Source organism: Periplaneta americana, chromosome 15 (assembly GCF_040183065.1).
Source record: "Periplaneta americana isolate PAMFEO1 chromosome 15, P.americana_PAMFEO1_priV1, whole genome shotgun sequence".
NCBI lineage: Eukaryota > Metazoa > Arthropoda > Insecta > Blattodea > Blattidae > Periplaneta > Periplaneta americana.
The window spans coordinates 65,959,097-65,980,075 of NC_091131.1; the positions used below are offsets into that span (position 1 = coordinate 65,959,097).

At 35.8% G+C, this 20,979-nt stretch overlaps 1 protein-coding gene across 1 annotated transcript; it reads left to right on the forward strand.

Moving 5' to 3' along the window:
* Nucleotides 1-2,391: 2,391 nt before the first annotated feature.
* On the forward strand, nucleotides 2,392-20,411 carry LOC138715049 (fas apoptotic inhibitory molecule 1). Its single transcript, XM_069847495.1, has 4 exons — nucleotides 2,392-3,023; nucleotides 11,670-11,892; nucleotides 17,022-17,071; nucleotides 18,830-20,411. Exons 1-4 carry the CDS (start codon nucleotides 2,895-2,897, stop codon nucleotides 18,980-18,982), a joined length of 555 nt encoding a protein of 184 aa, XP_069703596.1. The 5' UTR covers nucleotides 2,392-2,894; the 3' UTR covers nucleotides 18,983-20,411.
* The last annotated feature ends 568 nt before the right edge of the window (nucleotides 20,412-20,979 follow it).

A 20,979-nucleotide genomic window follows, 5' to 3' on the forward strand; every position in this document is an offset into this window, starting at 1 on the left:
ATTATAATTTGTAGTAGACCTACAGTTCAAGCCCCTATTACAATTTGTAGTAGACCTACAGTTCAAGCCCTACACAATTCGGCCCGAAACATTGTGGATATGGATGTAGCAATGTAAGAAACATGCCTCCGAAAATACCTTTATTAAATGATCATTTTCCGATATACTGTACCACGGTCCAGCTATAACGGGGAACGGGGGGGTGGAGGTAAATAATGTCCCCCATAACCCCGTTATATCGAGATTCTATGGTTTTTCTTCCCCCCCCCCCCAAGGAAACTGTTCTCTCTCCGCCTATGGTGCAGGGTAGGTCTATCACGGTAGTTGAAAGGATGATATGAGAAGTAATGGTAAAGGGTTTATTAAATAAAAAATACGTGCATATATACAGAAAAAACCCACTAAATACAGCTGGTTTCATTCGAATCTAAGAATCAAGATATGCAAATATCCTACTAACTCTTTCTTCAGTATTCCAAATCATAAAAAACCAAGCAATTGCAGAGTCTCCAATGAACTATGGCATCATTTCATGGTAAAGTGGGCAGTGTAGTGTTGTGTTGATTGGATGAAGTACCAATAACGTACCTAAATTTTGAAGAGCAATATGCATCATATGTACTGTATTATATTTTGCTTTACATTATTTATTACATTAATGAAATATGAAAATTATATTTTAAAAGATTGTATCATTCCAAATTACTCGGTATTATTTTATAATAATTGAGGACGTAGCTGCAATGAGGGCCCATACTCCAAAATGCTGTTCTGAGATAATATACTGTATTGATAATCCATTTTGTATCTTGCATACACTACTTTTAACACTTGAATATAATTAATTGATTAACTAGTGGACTTACTCGTGTTAATTATGTAAACCGGACAAATCTTACATAATTAACACGAGTAAGTCCACTAGTTAATCAATTAATAATATACTGTACTGTATAGAGTTGAAATTTTTAAAGCAGTGCAATAAATGCACTAACAAATGAATATGAAACTGCTGGATAAGAAGTATTGTGTTTTTTACATAATATAACAGAAATGCTAAAAGCATTTTAATCCAATGTCATATATTTAAAGAATGATGTATAAAATTAATACATGTTATGGGCCCCTTTTCTGGAGAACGTATTTTCAATTCAAAAATAAATGTAAGCTGTATGTAGTCATTGTAAAAATGTATTACATATTTTTATATAAGATACAGCAATATTATTAACATTGACATTTTTAGAACTTGAGATATTTTCCACATAACATAGCAAATAACGAACATTTCGAAAAGTTAGTAATGTTTTCAAAACAAAATAACGAATCATAAATATTTAGAACTTATGACATTTATTCCACACAAAATAACAAATCACGAACATTTTGAAAAGTTGAAAATGTTTTCAAAATAAAATAAGGAACAGAAGTTTATTGAACAAGGTAACACATCATGAACATGTAGAGTAGTAAAAAAATATTTTTCAAACGAGGTAGGACATTATTACCTGACATAATTAGGAACATAAAACCCAGACGTTTGAGATGGGTAGGACATGTAGCACGTATGGGTTAATCCAGAAATGTATATAGAGTGTTATTTGGGAGGCCGGAGGGAAAAAGACCTTTGGGGAGGCCGAGACGTAGGTGGGAAGATAATATTAAAATGGATTTGAGGGAGGTGGGATATGATGGTAAGAGACTGGCTTAATCTTGCTCAGGATAGGGACCAATGGCGGGCTTATGTGAGGGCGGCAATGAACCTCTGGGTTCCTTAAAAGCCAGTAAGTAAGTAAGGTAGGACATTATTTTTGTTCATTCCACTTCCATATTTTCCACACAAATTTCCTCCTCATCTCTGTCATCACTTTCATTCTTCTCTTCATCTTCCGTAGTCTCAGAAGTTTGGAAAAGAGACTCATAAAATGAGCGGCTTTCCTCTTTTACATATGGAAATAAATCTCTGACATCTTTAACTTTACTTTTCTTCAGTGGAACTCGAGACGCAGATTGAAGATCCAGTCTTGGAGGACAGTTTTTCATGTATGAACATGTTATATAGATAAAATGTCTATAACATACTGTACCGTATATTAAAATAAACAGGTTTTCCAGCATTACTGTTCAAAATTTCACAACGAAACTTTTTGCGTATAACAAAGAAATTATGGACAATCTATTTATGCATTCTCCGGAAAAAGGGCCTATGGGGCTATGGGCCCTTATTGCAGCTATGTCCTCAATAATTATGCTATGGATAATGCTACGTAATTTTACACTATCGATAATGTCCATATGCTCGATTCTAGTTTACCGCCATTTACAAACTCGATTCTGATTGGCCCTTCTTCCAACTCGCAGCAAACAATCGATGTGTTTGCATAATGGAGGTTTGGTGACGAATACGATTTTTCTCATGGCCATGCACTGTTTATTCCACACAAAATCCCGAAATATAAGGCGTAGGCTATTTTGAAGAATATTATTTTTCGTTATAGAAAATAACTGTACATATTATTAAATAATTCATGAAAATAAACACGATTCCCCCTCCAATAACTTGTTGTTTATGTCATTTCTCATTCTACAATATTGATTTTCCGCCAGTATTCTTAGCAATGGGGAGGTAATGAGTATAGGGAAGATACCGTTAAGTTAGTAAATTGCGTGACGGTTGGGATGTGTCTAGTAGCCTTATATAGATTTTCCTGTAAAATTTGTTGCAATTTTAATACTTGTGACCTTTACGGATAAGCAGACTCGGTATTACGTCAAAGCGACAAATGTATAGCACCAAACATCTTACCGATCTTGACTCTTCGAAATTGTTATCAACTGCAAACATTCATAAAAGACTTCGATAACATTCATGAGAACTGAATGTTACAAAGCTCATGGAGAAAGTTACAATGACAGGAGACTTGGTTGCCTTCTGGGATGTGCCACTAAGCGACGGGATCCATCGCATCGAGTTTGAGCATGGAACCACATCAGGGAAAAGAGTTGTCAGAGTGGATGGAAAGGTATTTTATAATGCCATTTTTAACGCTGTAGAATAATACATTTCTGTTTAGTTACAAATTTAAAAAAATATATTTCATAACAGAACCAAGATTAGTGTATTGTAGTAGATGTTGGATACATTTGGTAAGCCTACTCATAAAAATGTAGTCCAAGTACAGTAGGAATTCTATAAATGAGAATTTTCCTAAGATTCGTAAATGTGTCTTGTTAGAAAAGAAAATATAACTGTAAAGTATTTGGAAATAATAGGCCTAATAAGAACAAAACATAATAATAATAATAATTAGTGGAATCGAAGCTGATTTTAATGTAGATATCGTGTTGAATGATAGATACCAAAAATGGAAAAAAAAAAAAAAAAAAAAAGACACAATTGAAGTTGTACAAATTAAACTTTATTTAAAAGTGATAATATTATGTCTTATTTCTAATTAGTATTACGTCATTTACTGTTAAAGCGTCTAGAGATTTTTATTTGTTATATGTTTATTACGGAATTATTGTTACCATTAATATAGGCATATTTTTATAGGCTACAAGTTCACCGATTATCAATAGGCCTAATGCCTTGTTGATTTTAAAAGTGCTACAACAATTTTTTCAGAAGTGGTGGTATTAGAGACGGGCTATTGAGTTATTAGGAGATGAGAACGCAGCGAGTTATACAGGGCTTTCATTTCAAAACTTCACAGTTAAAATACCGTAACTAATTTATTGTATATTATTTAAATTAAATTAAATTTAAACAAAAAACACGTCACTTTAGATATTGAGGGGAAGTCTGAAACCAGGCTTGGGCTTAATTGCGTTTTAGATTTCACCCCCAGCCACTCCCACTTTGAAATTTCAAATGGCACTTCGTTTAAATTGAATTCAGTTTAAATAATTAGTTATTTAGAGTAGGAAGTTTTGAAATGAAAGCCCTGTATATAATTCGTTGTGGGAATGATATATCGATTTTGGAAAATACTGATATTTTCTTTTCGATGTAGACTATCGGTACGGTATCGAAAAAGATTAATCCAGTCTCTATCATCATATCCCACCTCCCTCAAATCCATTTTAATATTATCCTCCCATCTACGTTTCGGCCTCCCCAAAGGTCTTTTTCCCTTCAGCCTCCCAACTAACACTCTACATGCATTTCTGGATTCGCCCATACGTGCTACATGCCCTGCCCATCTCAACGTCTGGATTTTATGTTCCTAATTATGTCAGGTGAAGAAAACAATGCGTCCAGTTCTGCGTTGTGTAATTTTCTCCATTCTCCTGTAACTTCATCCCTTTTAGCCACAAATATTTCCTAAGAAGCTTATTCTCAAACACCCTTAATCTCTGTTCCTCTCTCAAAGTGAGAGTCCAAGTTTCACAACCATACAGAACAACCGGTAATATAACTGTTTTATAAATTCTAACTTTCAGATTTTTGGACAGCAGACTGGATGATAAGAGCTTCTCAACTGAATAATAACACGCATTTCCCATATTTATTCTGCGTTTAATTTCCTCCCGAGTGTCATTTGTATTTGTTATTGTTGCTCCAAGATATTTGAATTTTTCCACCTCTTCGAAGGATAAATCTCCAATTTTTATATTTCCATTTCGTACAATATTCTGGTCACGAGACATAATCATATACTTCGTATTTTCGGGATTTACTTCCAAACCTATCGCTTTACTTGCTTCAACTAAAATTTCCGTGTTTCCCCTAATCGTTTGCGGATTTTCTCCTAACACACTCGCGTCATCCGCATAGACAAGCAGCTGATGTAACCCGTTCAATTCCAAACCCTGTCTGTTATCCTGAACTTTCCTAATGACATATTCTAGAGCGAAGTTAAAAAGTAAAGGTGATAGTGCATCTCCTTGCTTTAGCCCGCAGTGAATTGGAAAAGCATCAGACAGAAGCTGGCCTATACGGACTCTGCTGTAAGTTTCATTGAGACACATTTTACCATATACTGAATCGGTTTTCTATATATTTATCGTTTTCTGTGCAATTACTATTACCATTATCAACAACAAAATCCACACTAGACAACTCCGATAATTCCCTGAGAGATGGCGCTAATGAAGGTCGACAGTTGCGCAACCTTGAAATATCCAATCCAATCAATACCTTGCTCTGTTTGGCTGGACTGGAATTTGAATTCAGACTGTTTAATATGCAGTACCAAATTCAAAATGCAATGTGTGCATACGTGAGACAGACGGGAGGTTTATTTTTTTCAGTAGGTTATTTTACGACGCTTTATCAACATCTTAGGTTAACGGGAGGTTTATCTACTACTGTTTTAGTATTAATGTTCTCCAAGGCAGCAGCAACTGCCACTCTGAAAAGGACGGCTATCAAAACTTTTATGTCTGTTCTGGAATGAAAAGAGAAACAAGGATTTAATACCAGTATGAGATTTGTTTACGGCTAGGATTTTTATGAACAATCTACTGACATTCTGTTTTCTTATTAGCCTATATCTTTTAGTGCGTGAAGGGCCACCGATGTAAGCTAAAAATAAATATTATATCATATCTTTTAGTGCATGAAAATTCTATCCCTATCATCATTACCATTGATGTTTGGAATGTTGGAGTGTAACAATAACTTGCAATGGGAACTTACTATAGAAGGTCTGTATCAAATCAATTGTGAAGTTTGTTAAAACTTGTAACGTTGTAAGTACTGTTTACTTAGGCCTACATTAAAAATGAATACAAGTATTTTTTACTTATATTAAAAATGATTACGTTGTTAGGTAGAAAATAGCCTAGATTGAATACTATATAAAATTAGAATCATTGAATCCTGTTGCTGTATCAAATACTGACTCATGTAGAATTCACGTTTAAATTTAGCCGACCTGCAACATGATTGGCTGCCGGAAATTAGAGCGACGGGACTATATTAAGGAATATTAAAATTTAAGCAAGTTTATTGTAATAAATGTAGGTTACACCTGAAAATATAATTGCATTGCTTACGGAATAGCGATACAGACTTATTGATAACACTGGTCAACAAAAACAGATTTTTTTCGAGGTGCCAGGGAAGTTGCAATGAATATGGGGTATTTTGGTGATGCTGAATCCGAATCTCCCATTGGTTTTTCCAAATTGGCTCTAGTTTTTAAGATACAGGGTGTTCATCAAATAAACCTTGTATTCTGACATTATACCTGTTTTCATTTACTTTTGTGGGAGAATCTTTCAATTTTTTAAATTTCGGTTTTATTGTCATGTAACATTATATTGTGTCAAATTAAATATTAAGTTCCCATTTTCTACGTTTTGTTGCAATGAAATATGAGTTCTTTACGAAGAGGTTGCCTCACCTGCCCTGATGAGCTCTGTTATATGTGTGTGGTGAGTACACTACGCTGAAAAATAGTAAGAACATCACTGACTTTGTGAAGCAAATATGTTTGGCATATTTTGGTATTCATCTTGGGACCAAGATAAGTCTAGGGCTCCCCATAAATTTTGTAAAACCAGTGTGGAGATTCAATGAAAGTGGACAAAAGGAACAAAGAAAAGTTTAAACATTGGAGTGCCAATAGTATGGAGAGAACCATGAAACCACCACGACGACTGTTATTTTTGTGTTGTGAGTGTAAAAGACTTGAATAAATACAAGAAACGGACGTGGAAATATCTTGATTTGAGCCAGAAGACTGGTGACTGTTTATCGACAAATTCGTGAAAGCTTGAAATGCGTGCTGTTACATAATGGGAATCGCTATGCATCTATTCAACTTGCCCACTCCACAAAACTTCATGAAGAATACAGCAACGTCAATATGGTTCTACAGAAACTTCGTTATCATCAGCACGGATGGCTTATTTGTGTCGATTTGAAGATGGTCAACATCTTGCTTGGGCAGCAAAGTGGCTACATCAAGCACCATGTTTCATCTGCATGTGGGATAGTAGGGCTAAGCAAGATCATTGGGAAAAGGTGACATGGCCTTCAAGAAAACATGTGCCAGCTGGTGCAGCGAACATCGTGCATGAGTCTTTGGTTGATAGGGAGAAAATCATTCTCCCTCCACTCCATAAAAAGCTAGACCTCATGAAGCAATTTATTAAGGCCTTGGACAGAAATTCTAATTGCTTCAAGTACATTTGCAGATCCTTCCCTGGACTAAGTTGTGAAAAACTTAAAGCAGGAATCGGTTAAGACTTACAATATCTAAACAACTAGAGCCAATCTAGCAAAACCGTTGCCATATTCTGAATCAGCATCCTAAAGTAAACCTTAAATCACTCATATCTGACTGGCACCAAAATGGTTGTTGACCAGTGTAATCATATCGATATATTTTCTGGACTGTATATCGATTATCGAAATTACAGTAGATGTGCAACATATTGCAATATCAATAGGCTATATCGATACTTATCGCTGGAACGCTCTGTACGGGTGTATTTATTCGGTCTGCGTAAGGAAGTGTGCACGGACCTGTCCTTACGCCGCGGCGTAGTACGACCGCTCTCCGCCCGACAATAGATTTTGTTAGGTATAGATTGGAGTGGGACCGGTCTGCATAAGAACTCTCTGTATATATCTTAGAAAAAGGCCCTGAAAGTCAGTGATTCTAATTTTATATAGGATTCAATGCAGGCTATTTTCTACTTAACAACGTAATCATTTTTAAATATAAGTAAAAAATACTTGTATTCATTTTAAATGCGAGGAGGTGGGATACACACACACTCAACTGGTTTTTAAATTGAAATCCGATCTGGTGACGTATTTTGAAGATGAAGGTTGGATTTGTCATCTAGCCTATTTGACGAATATTTTCAACAAATTTGATTCTGTCAATCTTCAACTCCAAAGTTTCGTAAAAAAAATTAAAGCCCATGGCAAAGTGAAAGGGTTTTATTAGAAAGTCTTATTTTGTATTGAGTGCGTTAATAAAGGAAATACTGCACTTTTTCCAACTCTGTTTGAACATAGTGGACAAAATGAAGTTAGTATTAGTGATAAAGTTTTGGAAATAATCAAATATCACCTAGAAAATCTCAGGATACGGTTTTGGAATACTTTCCAGAAACTGGGAAAGGAGTTAACACACAAGATTGTATTACAGATCCGTTTTCCACCACAACTCTGAACTTCCCTTAAAACCGAAAGAATGTCTGTTAGAAATGTCCGTTGATAGTTCACTAAAAATAAAATTATAAAACTAGTCAATTTGTAACTTTGTAAAATACGGAACTTTCTGATACTACTATTCCACACCTTCTGCCATTCTACTTATAATATTTGAGCAGAGTTTTTCTGCATTGATATAAATAAAAACGAAACACAGAAAGCGCTTGAATCCAAAATCACCTCTTATACTCGCATTCACGAATATTCGGCCAAGAATCGAGGAGCTGGCGCGCAGAAAACAATCTCAGGCATCTCATTAACAGCTGAGTACCATTAAAGTTAATAATAGGGTATAAGATAATTTTTCTTTTCTATGATATCTGTAACGCTGTTCCTTCCCTTAAAACCGAAAGAATGTCTGTTAGAAATGTCCGTTGATAGTTCATTAAAAATAAAATTATAAAACTAGTCAATTTGTAACTTTGTAAAATACGGAACTTTCTGATACTACTATTCCACACCTTCTGCCATTCTACTTATAATATTTGAGCAGAGTTTTTCTGCATTGATATAAATAAAAACGAAACACAGAAAGCGCTTGAATCCAAAATCACCTCTTATACTCGCATTCACGAATATTCGGCCAAGAATCGAGGAGCTGGCGCGCAGAAAACAATCTCAGGCATCTCATTAACAGCTGAGTACCATTAAAGTTAATAATAGGGTATAAGATAATTTTTCTTTTCTATGATATCTGTAACGCTGTTCCTTTAATATTTATTTAATCTTGGCCGTGATTTAATAGCATTATTCTCTTTTTGTCCCGCGCCGTGGCGTCGTGGTCTAAGGCATCCTGCCTGGGACCCGCGTTACGGAATGCGCGGTGGTTCGAGTCATCATGGGGGAAGACATTTTCTCATGAAATTTCGGCCAGTGTATGGGACCGGTGCCCACCCAGCATCGTGATACACTTGGGGAGCTACGATAGGTAGCGAAATCCGGTTACGCAAACCAGCTATAACGGCTGGGGGGCTCATCGTGCTAACCACACGATACCTCCATTCTGGTTGGATGATCGTCCACCTCTGCTTCGGCATGTGGCCGTGAGGCCAGCAGCCGGCTGGTCGGTCTTGGCCCTTCGTGGGCTGTAGCGCCACGGATTATTTATATATTCTCTTTTTATAGCTGACTACTTGATGATTTAATAAATAATAAATTGTTGAGTTTAATTTAGTTTAGATATAGTTAGGTATGAATAGTTTGAATTAAGCATAAAAACTTTAGGGGTATAAGCTGGTGTGGAAAAGCGTCTCTAAGAGTATGGCGAGAATATACATAGATTCACAGTCGACGTAATTTTCAGTCATATAGTCCATAAAACCCTACGCTACGTCCAAAGCAGTTCTATACTTCACTTTTGCTCATCATTAAATTTGTAAGCAAACATGTATGTCAAGAAATGGCCTATTTCTATATCACCGTGATATTGCTGGCTTAAACCTTCATGGCAACTTCAACGCCACCGTGGTTGTGCCAAACTGAACCTTCAGTTACAGCTAAGGGCCATACTGAATAAACACCAGAATTAATAATGGCTTCTTCGAAATCCATACTTCGTTATACCTTGCACGCAATGGAGCTACGCCCCCAAAAAGTAAGGTATCCTTATATGCAAATTGATCTATAGACAAGGGAGGAAAATGATCGCTGTACGCCATTGGATAACTCTACATTACACAGTACTCCAAAGTACGTAGTGTGAGATAGTAATGAATGCAATCACGAAATGGTTCCTGCGAGTTATGCAACCCATTCTGGCAGTCACTTTCTATGAAGCAATCTGTCCTTATGCGTTTAGATATGAAGAAGTGTTCGCTATCAAAGTCGTAAAATATTCGCACCTCGAAGAAAGTTTAACATTAAGCAGTCTGTGCTATAAATTGTTGTTTAGTCAACTATCCGAAGGCACGTTTAAGTCTCATAAGTGATACGAAATAAGGCTTTCGTGTCCAAAACAATAGGTATGCTGAATCACTGCTGAATGCAACCCGCAAAACTTCAGTCTACGTTTGAGGGATGGGACGAAGAGATAGCTGATTAGCTATGAACAAAACTACAGGAACATCATTTTACTTTTACTAACATTTTTAATATTAACCTGGCTATACCTTTAGAGAACCGGAAACACCGTTCGCTACCCCCTTCCACAACTGGAGTTCGATGATACTGGCGTAAAACACGAATCACTTTACTAGGCACAGGAGGGAAGAAAAGTAGTTCATCCATTTACGTAAATTAGGAAATATCGCGATTTTGAGTTCGATAATTTGCATTCGCTATTGTTTAATCAAAATACACTACTGTATTAAGAATAAGTGTTTTTACTCACGAATTGAGTTATCTATGCGAACGTATTCATTATGCAGTGTATATTACACTGTCTACAGCACATTAGCGTACAATGTAGAGAATGAAGTTAAAATGAAAAACATCATAATATGGATATTTAAACATATTTTGAAAAATGGTGGCCGTTCATTTCGATACAGGCTTCAGTTCTATTGTGCATATTATTGCACTATAGACTATTGCATCTAATTCCAATTGCCAGTTTCGTCCTTCGTACTAGTAACTCATGTTGAAATAATTCTGTACCTACTCTATAAAAGAGTACCTTACGTACTGTAAATTCAATCTTCACTTCTGCCCGATCCGAAAAGATAAAATTACTCAGACATGCTATCTACTGTCCGTCCAAGTGGTTATGCCGCAGGATCGTAGAAAGGGGGAAAATCACGTGACAGTTAATTACTTAACGAGGCCATTTTATTTAAGTTAGGGCCTATTTTAAACAGTTGTATCATATTACGTAAACGTCCAACAGAAATTAATGTTTTCAGAAAAGAGCTAAGACAGCCCAGCTTTTACAGAGGGGTGTGCAGAAGCAGGTGGGGGAAATCGGGATGCGACGTAGGCAAACGGACAGTACTTGTGCGAAAATATGATTCAATATTGAAAGCTTTTTCAAAAAATGCGAACATATTTCTGGAACGTACTATACTCACTAACTCAGTGCTGTTTACTATACGGGGCCTTGATTCTGTCTGGAGAACAGTTTGAACTTCATTAATAGAAGGGGTGGGAGTGAAGTATATTCAAAAACTCAGGTACAATAAAAATTGAAGTAAAAATAAAATGATGTCCCTGTATAAATGCCACTCTCTCTCGCTGTGTGCGAGACCTTTGGCTGAGCGCACCAACGCTCTACCGACTGAGCTACCCAGGAACTACACCCGACACCGTCTCAATTTTTCCCTTTATATCCACACACCTCAAGTGGGCTGACATAAATTACTTTGACTATTATTTTAAACAGCTTATGACTTCAAAAATATTTTGATTGTAGCACAAACTTGCTACAACCTAAGGAGTCGTTCCTGTGCTTAATGGTTTTATAGGATACTATAACGGCCTTATAGTCATTTGTGAATAAAAAAGTTACCTCAATCCTGACTTAAGGTAAGATAGAGGAACTCAATTGTTGTTGCAGGAACTGATGCGACGCGACTGGATGTTCAAGCTAGTCGGCGACGAGGTGTTCATGGTGGGCAACGCCCGCTGCGTCGTCAAGGTGGAGCCTGTGGGGGGCTTCTCTTACTCCTACTCCCTCGAAGTGAATGGCAAGAGTTACCAGAGGTTCTCTGAGATCCAGAGCAAGGCCATTAAGACGTGGATGGTGCAGGTGCGCGGCGAGACGTTTCGAGTGGTGCTGGGTGAGTATGAAACCGGTGATGACAGTATTACCACAGTCTAATATATACAGTCGCGCAACTTCAACACTTTTTTTGCCAACATTCACGACACTAGCGCTCAAGCGGCAGGCAAGGCACTGGTCATAGGGTTGTTGATACAGCACGTGCTTTAAAGGATGCGATATGTTATAATAACGTTTTAATCATGCGTCGGAATAAAGGCAATGTGTGCAGTGACGAAAATTACAGTAACAACAAGTTTAAATCTCCGAATTTGTCGTTCTTCAGATTCCCTAAAAACCAAGAGAAAATCATAACTCAGTCATAACCTATAATCCACGCTGTAGGTAGCCTACGTTTTGTGTTCTATAAAACATTTATTAGTTATCAGTTACCTATTTGTATGTCAGGAAGGACAGTTTAAATAAAAACAATGTAAATACCCGTTACAGTATATTATTGTTTTGCAGAGATCATGTGTAAATGTGTAACCATTCCGATTTTGGATAATGTATCTACAGTTTTTAATGCAAGTAATTCCATAATTTCGTGTTTTTTTTTCTTTATATTTTTCAAAAGTTGAATGTTATATTGCATTCAAGTAGGGATTATGGTGTTAATTTTTTTCAAGAATTCATGGCATATTATAATCCTTTTTCAAAATATTCACTTCTTGAATAAATCCAGACTGGTCGATAAATTTCTGATGTGTTGGTGTAGATTCATGTGGCAGACGTATTAAGTTCTCAAGAAATAAAAGAGCCTTTTTAAATTTAATATAAAAAGCAATCTTTTCTGTAATAATTTGCATGACTGTTATTGGTGTTGATTTTACATTACCAGTGATTATTTGAGCCGTTCAGAGCAGAAGTGGTATAAGTCAAAATTAGGTAATCAGGTTTAAAGTAAAAATTCTGTAAAATACAGCACAAAGTAGCAATTAATATATCCTTCGTGCTATTCACTGACTACTAATAGTTTAAATAAATTCAATATTAACTGCTACTTTGCGCTGTATTTTACAGAATGTTTACTTTAACTCTCATTACCCATTTTTGACTTACACCACTTCTGATCTGAAAATAAAATTAGGCCTACATTTTCAGAGTTAATTGAAGTTACAATTTTTTCAACAAAGTTGTGTATTCATTTGTTCTTACCTACGTCATAACAACAGTAAGTGCATGTAAATTACGTATTATATAGGTAGGATAAGTTAAAATTAAGCTTATGTGTGAAAACTGGAAATGTGATGTAAAATGTGGCAAACTTTCCATAAAAATTTAAACCATAATATCAGCACTATTAGCGACTCAAAATAATAATAAAAAAAATTTGAAAAATAATAAACTTCATAAATCAATGTCTGTCAAATTAAGGTTTAAATCTTCCCCTTTTTTATTTTTAAGTTTACCTCAGCGGCCGAGTTTACCCCAATTTGCGGTATGGAAAATACAGTAATTAATTTCTCAGGAAATAGGGAGAGGAGTTCACCACGCGATGTACCCTACGAGATATGCCCTACAATTTTGACTCTTCTCACAGGAAATATAGAGTTCCAATGGTTTATAAATATATTTAGGAATGAATTGAATTAACCGTCTACGTACAAACAATTATATTATTTCAAACCATGATACGTGATCAGGGCCATGATTCAGTTGTAAGGAACAGAAAGAATTACGTTTATTCCCAGCTTCTGAAACTTGTAGATTAACTGCGTGTGAAATTCTTCCAGGATTCTAAAGTAGAATTAATAAGAATCATATATACTTATTGTATAGCATAAAAATATAAAATAAATTACGCAAAACCCGTTTTCTGATGTGTTATCATATGTAGTGTGCACACTTTTAACTTGCCTGCCGCTAGAGGGCTACTGTCGCGCCAGCTGTCAAATGTTGGCATATTTTATACGTATGAGTTGCGTGACTGTATCTATTAGACTGTGGTATTACCACAGTCTACTATATACAGTCACAAAGCTTGAGTTTTGAGGGTGCTAGAAACAATAGACTGTGACGGTACTATTTTGCATTGCCTGTAATGAGGCGATATTAGCGATCCTAGTGGTGAGCAACTATCTAATGTTTGCATATTTACTACGTATTGAGCTTCGCGACTGTATATACTAGACTGTGGTATTACTGCTCTCTGACTATTAGGCTAGGCCTATATGAAAAAAGCACCATGGCGCTACAAAAATACATTTCTACATTTTCAGTAAAATTCACCGAAAAGTTACAGTTTGTGTGACCACTTATCCACGGTTTATATCCTAAACAACTGGATGGATTGTCTCATATTGTCGACATTCAAAATTTCCCAGTAACTTCATTTTGGGTCCAAAATTGCACAAAACAGTGATCTGCTACACATCAGTTCTAACGATTTCCTTATAGATTTTTATTACATAGGCTAGTGTTGTACTCTCACTTTGAGAGAGGAACAGAGATTAAGGGTGTTTGAGAATAAGATTCTTAGGAAAATATTTGGGGCTAAGAGGGATGAAGTTACAGGAGAATGGAGAAAGTTACACAACGCAGAACTGCACGCATTGTATTCTTCACGTGACATAATTAGGAACATTAAATTCAGACGTTTGAGATGGGCAGGGCATGTAGCACTTATGAGTGAATCCAGACATCCATATAGAGTGTTAGTTGGGAGGCCAGAGGGAAAAAGACCTTTGGGGAGGCCGAGAAGTAGATGGAAGGATAATATTAAAATGAATTTGAGAGAGGTGGGATATGATAGAGACTGGATTAATATTGCACAGGATAGGGACCGTTGACGGGCTTATGTGAGGGCGACAATGAACCTCCGTGTTCCTTAAAAGCCATTTGTAAGTAAGTAAGTAATTGGTGTCAAATGAATGTTCACAAAAATATTTGGTTCAGAATAATTCCTAACATACAATTACGTCTCAAATCGTGAACCTTTCGGGAAAAAATTTCAGGGCGTAAATATATATGCATAAATTGGTAGGAAAATTAATGTGAAATCGTTCATTTTAAGATATAAAGCAAGAAGTGGCATAAGTAACATACTAATTTACTTATCGAACCGATACATCTGCTAAGTTTTACTCATGAGGGTAGTTTTTATTTGATTATTTGACGACTCTGTATCAATTACGAGGTTATTTAGCGTCGATGGAATTGGTGATAGTGAGATGATATTTTACGAAATGAGGCCCAGGATTCGCCATAGGTTACCTGACATTTGCCTTAGTGTTGGGAAAAACCTCGGAAAAACTCAACTAGGTACTCAGCCCAAGCGGGAATCGAACCCGAGCGCAACTCCGGATCGGCAGGCAAGAGCCTTAGCCGACTGAGTTACGCTGGAGGCCTGTGAGGGTAATTGTAAGTGTGAAAATATGTGGGTGGAAGAATTTTATTGTGACAGCTCAAACCTATGTCAATTTTGACACTGGCTCTTTTCGTTTTTATTGTATGTGTCGAATTATCATTTTTTAGATGGTCGCCTTCTTCCTGCGATATATTAGATCTATTACTGGCTCACTCCATCGTTTCAGCGGACAGCCTAAAGATTTTTTTCCTGAAGGACTGAAGTTTATTATTTGAAGTGATATTCTTGTAGGGGGCTTTTGAGTACATGGTATTTTCATTTCTGTTTATAGTTTTGAATTTTCTTTGAAATAGGATCATCTTTTAATTCTTTTTAAATATTTATTTTTTGTCTAATTTCTTTTAAAAATATAATTGTATTGGCAGTGGTTCGGTGTTTGTAACATTTACATAGAGGGCCTATGATCCAAGCTTCACTTCCATTCATGAGAATACGTTTCGTCAATGCTTGTATATTTTTGGACAAGGGAAGGTTTGATAACATTATTAATATAAGTTTATTCATTGCATAATTAGAACAATTCAATTTTGTAGAAATATCTTTTCCCAGTTCATAGTTTATATCACGCTTGGCCAACTTAATACCTCTCGGGGGCCAAATTTAATTTAGGCAACTTCATCAGGGGCCAGATAATGTCTTATGTTTAGTTCTATCCATGCAGAAAGTTATAATGCATATATTTTAATAAACAAAGGACAGATGACTGGAAATTTGTCATTACTCACTATAGAATTGTCATAGGAAAGATTCTTTCTTCTTGAGCAGAAATGAGCTTAAAAATCTTATGGAATGTAGTTTTTATGGTGCTTCCTTAACCAATTGAAATCCTTGTACACAAGCTGTTTAGGGGGTAACAGTGTGGTTTCTGAATATATGGAAAACCAATGATTTAAAATCAACTTATAATTTGTGAGGATGGCTCTCGAAGAATATGCGATATTTTTCATTTCATTTTATTTATTGTATTCCATAGATCTTACATTAGCAAGGAAGCTTTAAGATGTGGAACAAGTCAAAATTTTACAAGAATACAATTACAATTCTTACAATTTAACACGGCAAATCCTCGGTCTCATGTCACCAAATAAAATTTCGTTGTCACTAATTCCATCGACGCTAAATAGCATAGTATTAGATACGTCATAAAAATCCAATTAAAAAACAGCCCTTAAAGACATACTAAGCACTATAATTTATGGTCTTTATTCAATATAAAAAATCCTTTACAAAAGCTAAGATGTTGAGAAACAGTAAATACCTCATCCCCCGCAAGCCAACTTTCGGGGAGCGATCATTATTATTTTGATGGGCTTTATAAATCCTTCCTTCTTAACCATTTCGGTCTTTTATTTAGCTTCTGAAAAACACTGTAAACTTGTGAATAAAAAATGAATACTGTGTCAGTATAATAGTAAAAGTTACGTTTTTGGAAATAAACCTCAGACTCCTCGGGGCCGGAATCGCGGGCCAGATGCGGGGCGCCAGTTGGCCATCGCTGGTTTATATGATGACCTAGATTTTTAAAACAAAAGACCTGTTCTACAAGTTTATTATAAAGGCAAATTTTGCTGCGAAAATGATTTTTTGCGATGGAGCCCATTACTTCAGTCTTATCAACTGAAATTTCCATCCCATATTTCTCAGAAATGACTTGTAAAGAAAAAAAAAGTGTATACATTGTTCCTGCAGTGACAATGCTGTGACGGGGTCCAAAAGGATATGATCGCGAGTAATTTAATAGTGGTTACTTTAATTTCTGTTTCATGTTTGTGTTGCAGAGAAGGACACTTTGGATGTGTGGGCCAATGGAAAAAAACTGGAGGCGATGGTGAGTACGTCATCATACTCATAAAATTGTAATAATCTGATATACCGTATTTTTAACTACGTACCACTAAAATGCTGCATGATAAAGGGCAATGAAATTTGTATCAAAACCAATGCCGGAGCAGGCTATAAACCATAATTCAATAATTCTCCATTACTAGCCTGTTAAATCACAATCTACTAAAATAATATCTTCTGCAGTTTCGAGCCTGATCAGTTGAACAACATTGAGAGAGCTATACTTGTTTTTTTTTTTTAATATGGGACATGACAGGAGTGTTGCGATCGGAAAAACGACTGAAGCGTGGTAGGCCTGTTGCTATGGTAACAACGGTTGAGTTGCCAAACTTACAGATCCTACGTGGCGAGTGCTTAATAGCTCTCTTGGCTACATTTATTGCGCACACAATGTTAGCATTGGCACGTTTCGTCTTTGATTCTCTGTCAATTTTTGTATTGTTTTCTTACCTTCGCGTCAATTGTCAAGGAATGTTTTAACGCCAGCCATCTTAACGACAATTGCTAGCTTCTATCAGCTGGCAGCGTGGTAGTCCATATTGGTAACATGGCACTGTAGTTCCAAGCTCGGCCGCTTAACTGTCATGTTCCATCTTTAAAAAAAAAAAACAAGTATAGGCACTACCGCGAAATATGCGAACAATCATGTCATTTTACGACGGCAATCAGAATGTAAAGGTAAGACTGATAAAGAAAGAGTGAGGAAACTAATGTGGTATATAAAACAATTTCTAAAAAAATGTTATTCACGTAGTTTGACTGTTCGCACCACAAACATGTTTTCGAAAAATGGTGTTAGGTCTAGTAATTATAGCCCTCTTCGTCACTGCGTACGATCCAAGTATCTTAATGTTTTCTATAGTCCGATATTATCTTCTGTCGCGAACTTTTTCCCCATTCACCATTCCTTCAGCATGCAGTTTCTTCTCAGTCAGTGGCTTACCCAATTTATTTTTCTCTTCCTGATCATTTTCAGCATCATTCTTTCTCCGCCCAGTCTTTCTAACACAACTTTTTTTTTGGTCCATTTCACACGCTCCATTCTTCATATTATTCACATTTAAAATGCTTACAGTCGTTTCTCTTCACTCCATCGTAATGCCCATATTTGTGCCGCATACAATGCCACATTCTACACAGTGCACTTCACTAATCTCTTCATTAGTTCTTTCTCCAGAGGTCCGTAGAGAATATCCTTTTCTTGTTAAAATCTTTCTTTGCCTTCGCTATCCTCCTTTTGACTTCAGCTCATTTGACTACTAAGTATTACAGTACACCTCAAGTATTTGAAGCTGTCCACGTTACACGTTAGTTTCACCATTTTGCCTTCATTTTTCTTTTCTTTTTAACGAGAATACGGATATTTTGTTTGTATTTCTCTCACTCTGAAACTACAATTTTATTGTAGTGCCAAAAACATTAGGTCTCGAAATTCTGATCAAACACCGGTTTTGCACTCATAATTGAAGAGTACAATGGTAAAACTTGATAAGTCACGTTTTACTGTTTCTATAGGGGAGCAAGTTAAAAGTCTGAAGACCCATTATATCCTACTGTCTTTGGGTTATCATTCTTCAGATTTCTTTGAACTGATGAGATTGTTATTCTGTACAGTGACACTACACAAATCTACACTATCTGAGCTATTACATGACATCTGAAACAGAAAATCTTTAATTTTGGACTTATCACGTTCTTCCCTTGTGGTCTTCAATTGTGATTACTTACTCATTGCTTCCAGGGTGAATTTGTGGAAGATGGCACAGAGACCCACTTCACTCTGGGGGACATGCCAGCGTATATCAAGGCCGTGACGAGTGGAAAGCGTCGAGAAGGCATCATCCACAGCCTTATCGTCAACAATTCGGTGATACCCGAGGCCAACGAGCGCTAAGAAATATCAGCCTAAGTTTGTTCCTAATTGTTGGAGAAGACGTGACTTCACATGACTGGTTATAAGAGTTAAGAATGCGTTTGACCAAGTAATCCATAATAAATCGGAGCAATGTGTTGAATAACACTGGTGATATTTGGTAAATTAGGACCAAATGTATCGTGAAACAGTAGTCAAAGTAGCCATCCAAGCGGTAACACTGTATGTTACTTAATTCATGTTTGTTTCACAGTCATAAGTTAAGACCAGTTTGCAAATTTCTGTAACTGTCGACTTTATTGCACCAGCTGATTAAAAAGAATCAAATATGTACTTTCGCTATGTATGCATGTGGTGAAGACCAAACTGTAAGATCATACATAGCTGTTTCACAAATTAGTTTTGATTATACGTTAATGTAATCCTCGTTATTGAATAGTATAGGCCTATTTTAAGATGAAATCAGAAGCCCTATATTACCATTGTTGAATTAATCATCTATAAGTACCTTTATTTCAAACTATTATAACATATCCATGAAAATTGTATTGCTGATTCTCTATTATCTTAAAAATGCTGAGCGCTTGTTTAGGAAGTGTACTACATGAAAATATAGTTATTTTCTTTGTAACCGACTCATATTTAAGAAAGATTAAATTACATTAATATTCATGCACAACAAAGTTGTTATCCAAATGATCTGATACTAGAGCTCAGCAAGCAATGTAACACTATAGATAAGCTAAAAACTTTATGCTTCTTCCTATCTTATTTTCTGAGAAAAAGGTACATAAGTTATGCATTTTTAACTTACGAATTAACATTAGAAAATGTTACATTTTCAAACAAACAAAAAAAAAAAACATAATACTAAATTAAGTTTTGAAAATTCACAACGAAGTCAGCGACTATAATCTTCAACAATGCCACCAGCTTATGAAACGAACATTCAGCTACAAACCACGTCTAATCACAACCTTTTTCACCAAATAGTTTCAGAGATATTTATATTTTTATGTAATAGTGCGCAATATAGAAAAAGTAGTTCGACAAATAAAAAACATTACATGATCAAAAGCAGTTACAATCAGAATTTTCATTTAACTATATTCCAAATTACGTAGAAAATCCTACATAATTGAGAAAAAAATCAAATGTTTATTATTTTTTATTTTATTTTACTTTTTTTTTCAAAATGTCACCTCTGGTCTCAGCTTAAAATAATTTGGTTCTTTTTAATCAATCTGCTTCGTTGAGAATCTGTTGTACACAGAGGAACAAACTTATGGGGTGGCTCCAAACAACAAGTCCGTCCAATAAAATGCCTTGTCATCACTTCCCTACCAAACTAAAAACATGTTAAGGAGACATTATAAACAAGCACATGTCGACAGTGTAACTGTATTTTCATTGTCACGAATAAATGTTGGGTTAACTGAAAGCTCTGTTCCTCACTGTTCTTGAAAACACATTTTTTGTTCTACAGTATAAACTATATAATTTTTTGCACTAATGTTTAAATTAACATCATTAAGGAAGATTTTGTAGAGACTCAGTTGCCGAGAGGGTTGCCAGATTTTTTCCGAGCGAAATCTGGATATCAGAAGCTAAACTTCAGTTACGAAGAGTTTATCACATGTCTAATCATTTTCAGAAAGCAGTGTTCACGTTCAAGCGTTTTTTCGCCTCCGTAAGAAACACTAAAACTCGAAGGGCATATTGTAAGCTACAATGAGCACTACAATAGTTTTTTCATTTTATTTCAATTTAATTTGCAACTTCTGTTTCTTTTTTTCTAAAAAAAAGTTCACTAAACTATAAAATAAGTAATGTATTATAATACAGAAAGAAGTCAATTTCTGGCAGACGGCTCCACAGGGAAACTACATTAATGTACTGTAGGCTACATACCTTCCAACCTCCTTGTTTGGAATGCTCAAGATACCGTGTCAAGGGACAACTGTTCCAGCCAGGTTGCCAGATTGTTTTCACTGAAATTCGCAATTATTTCTTTGAAA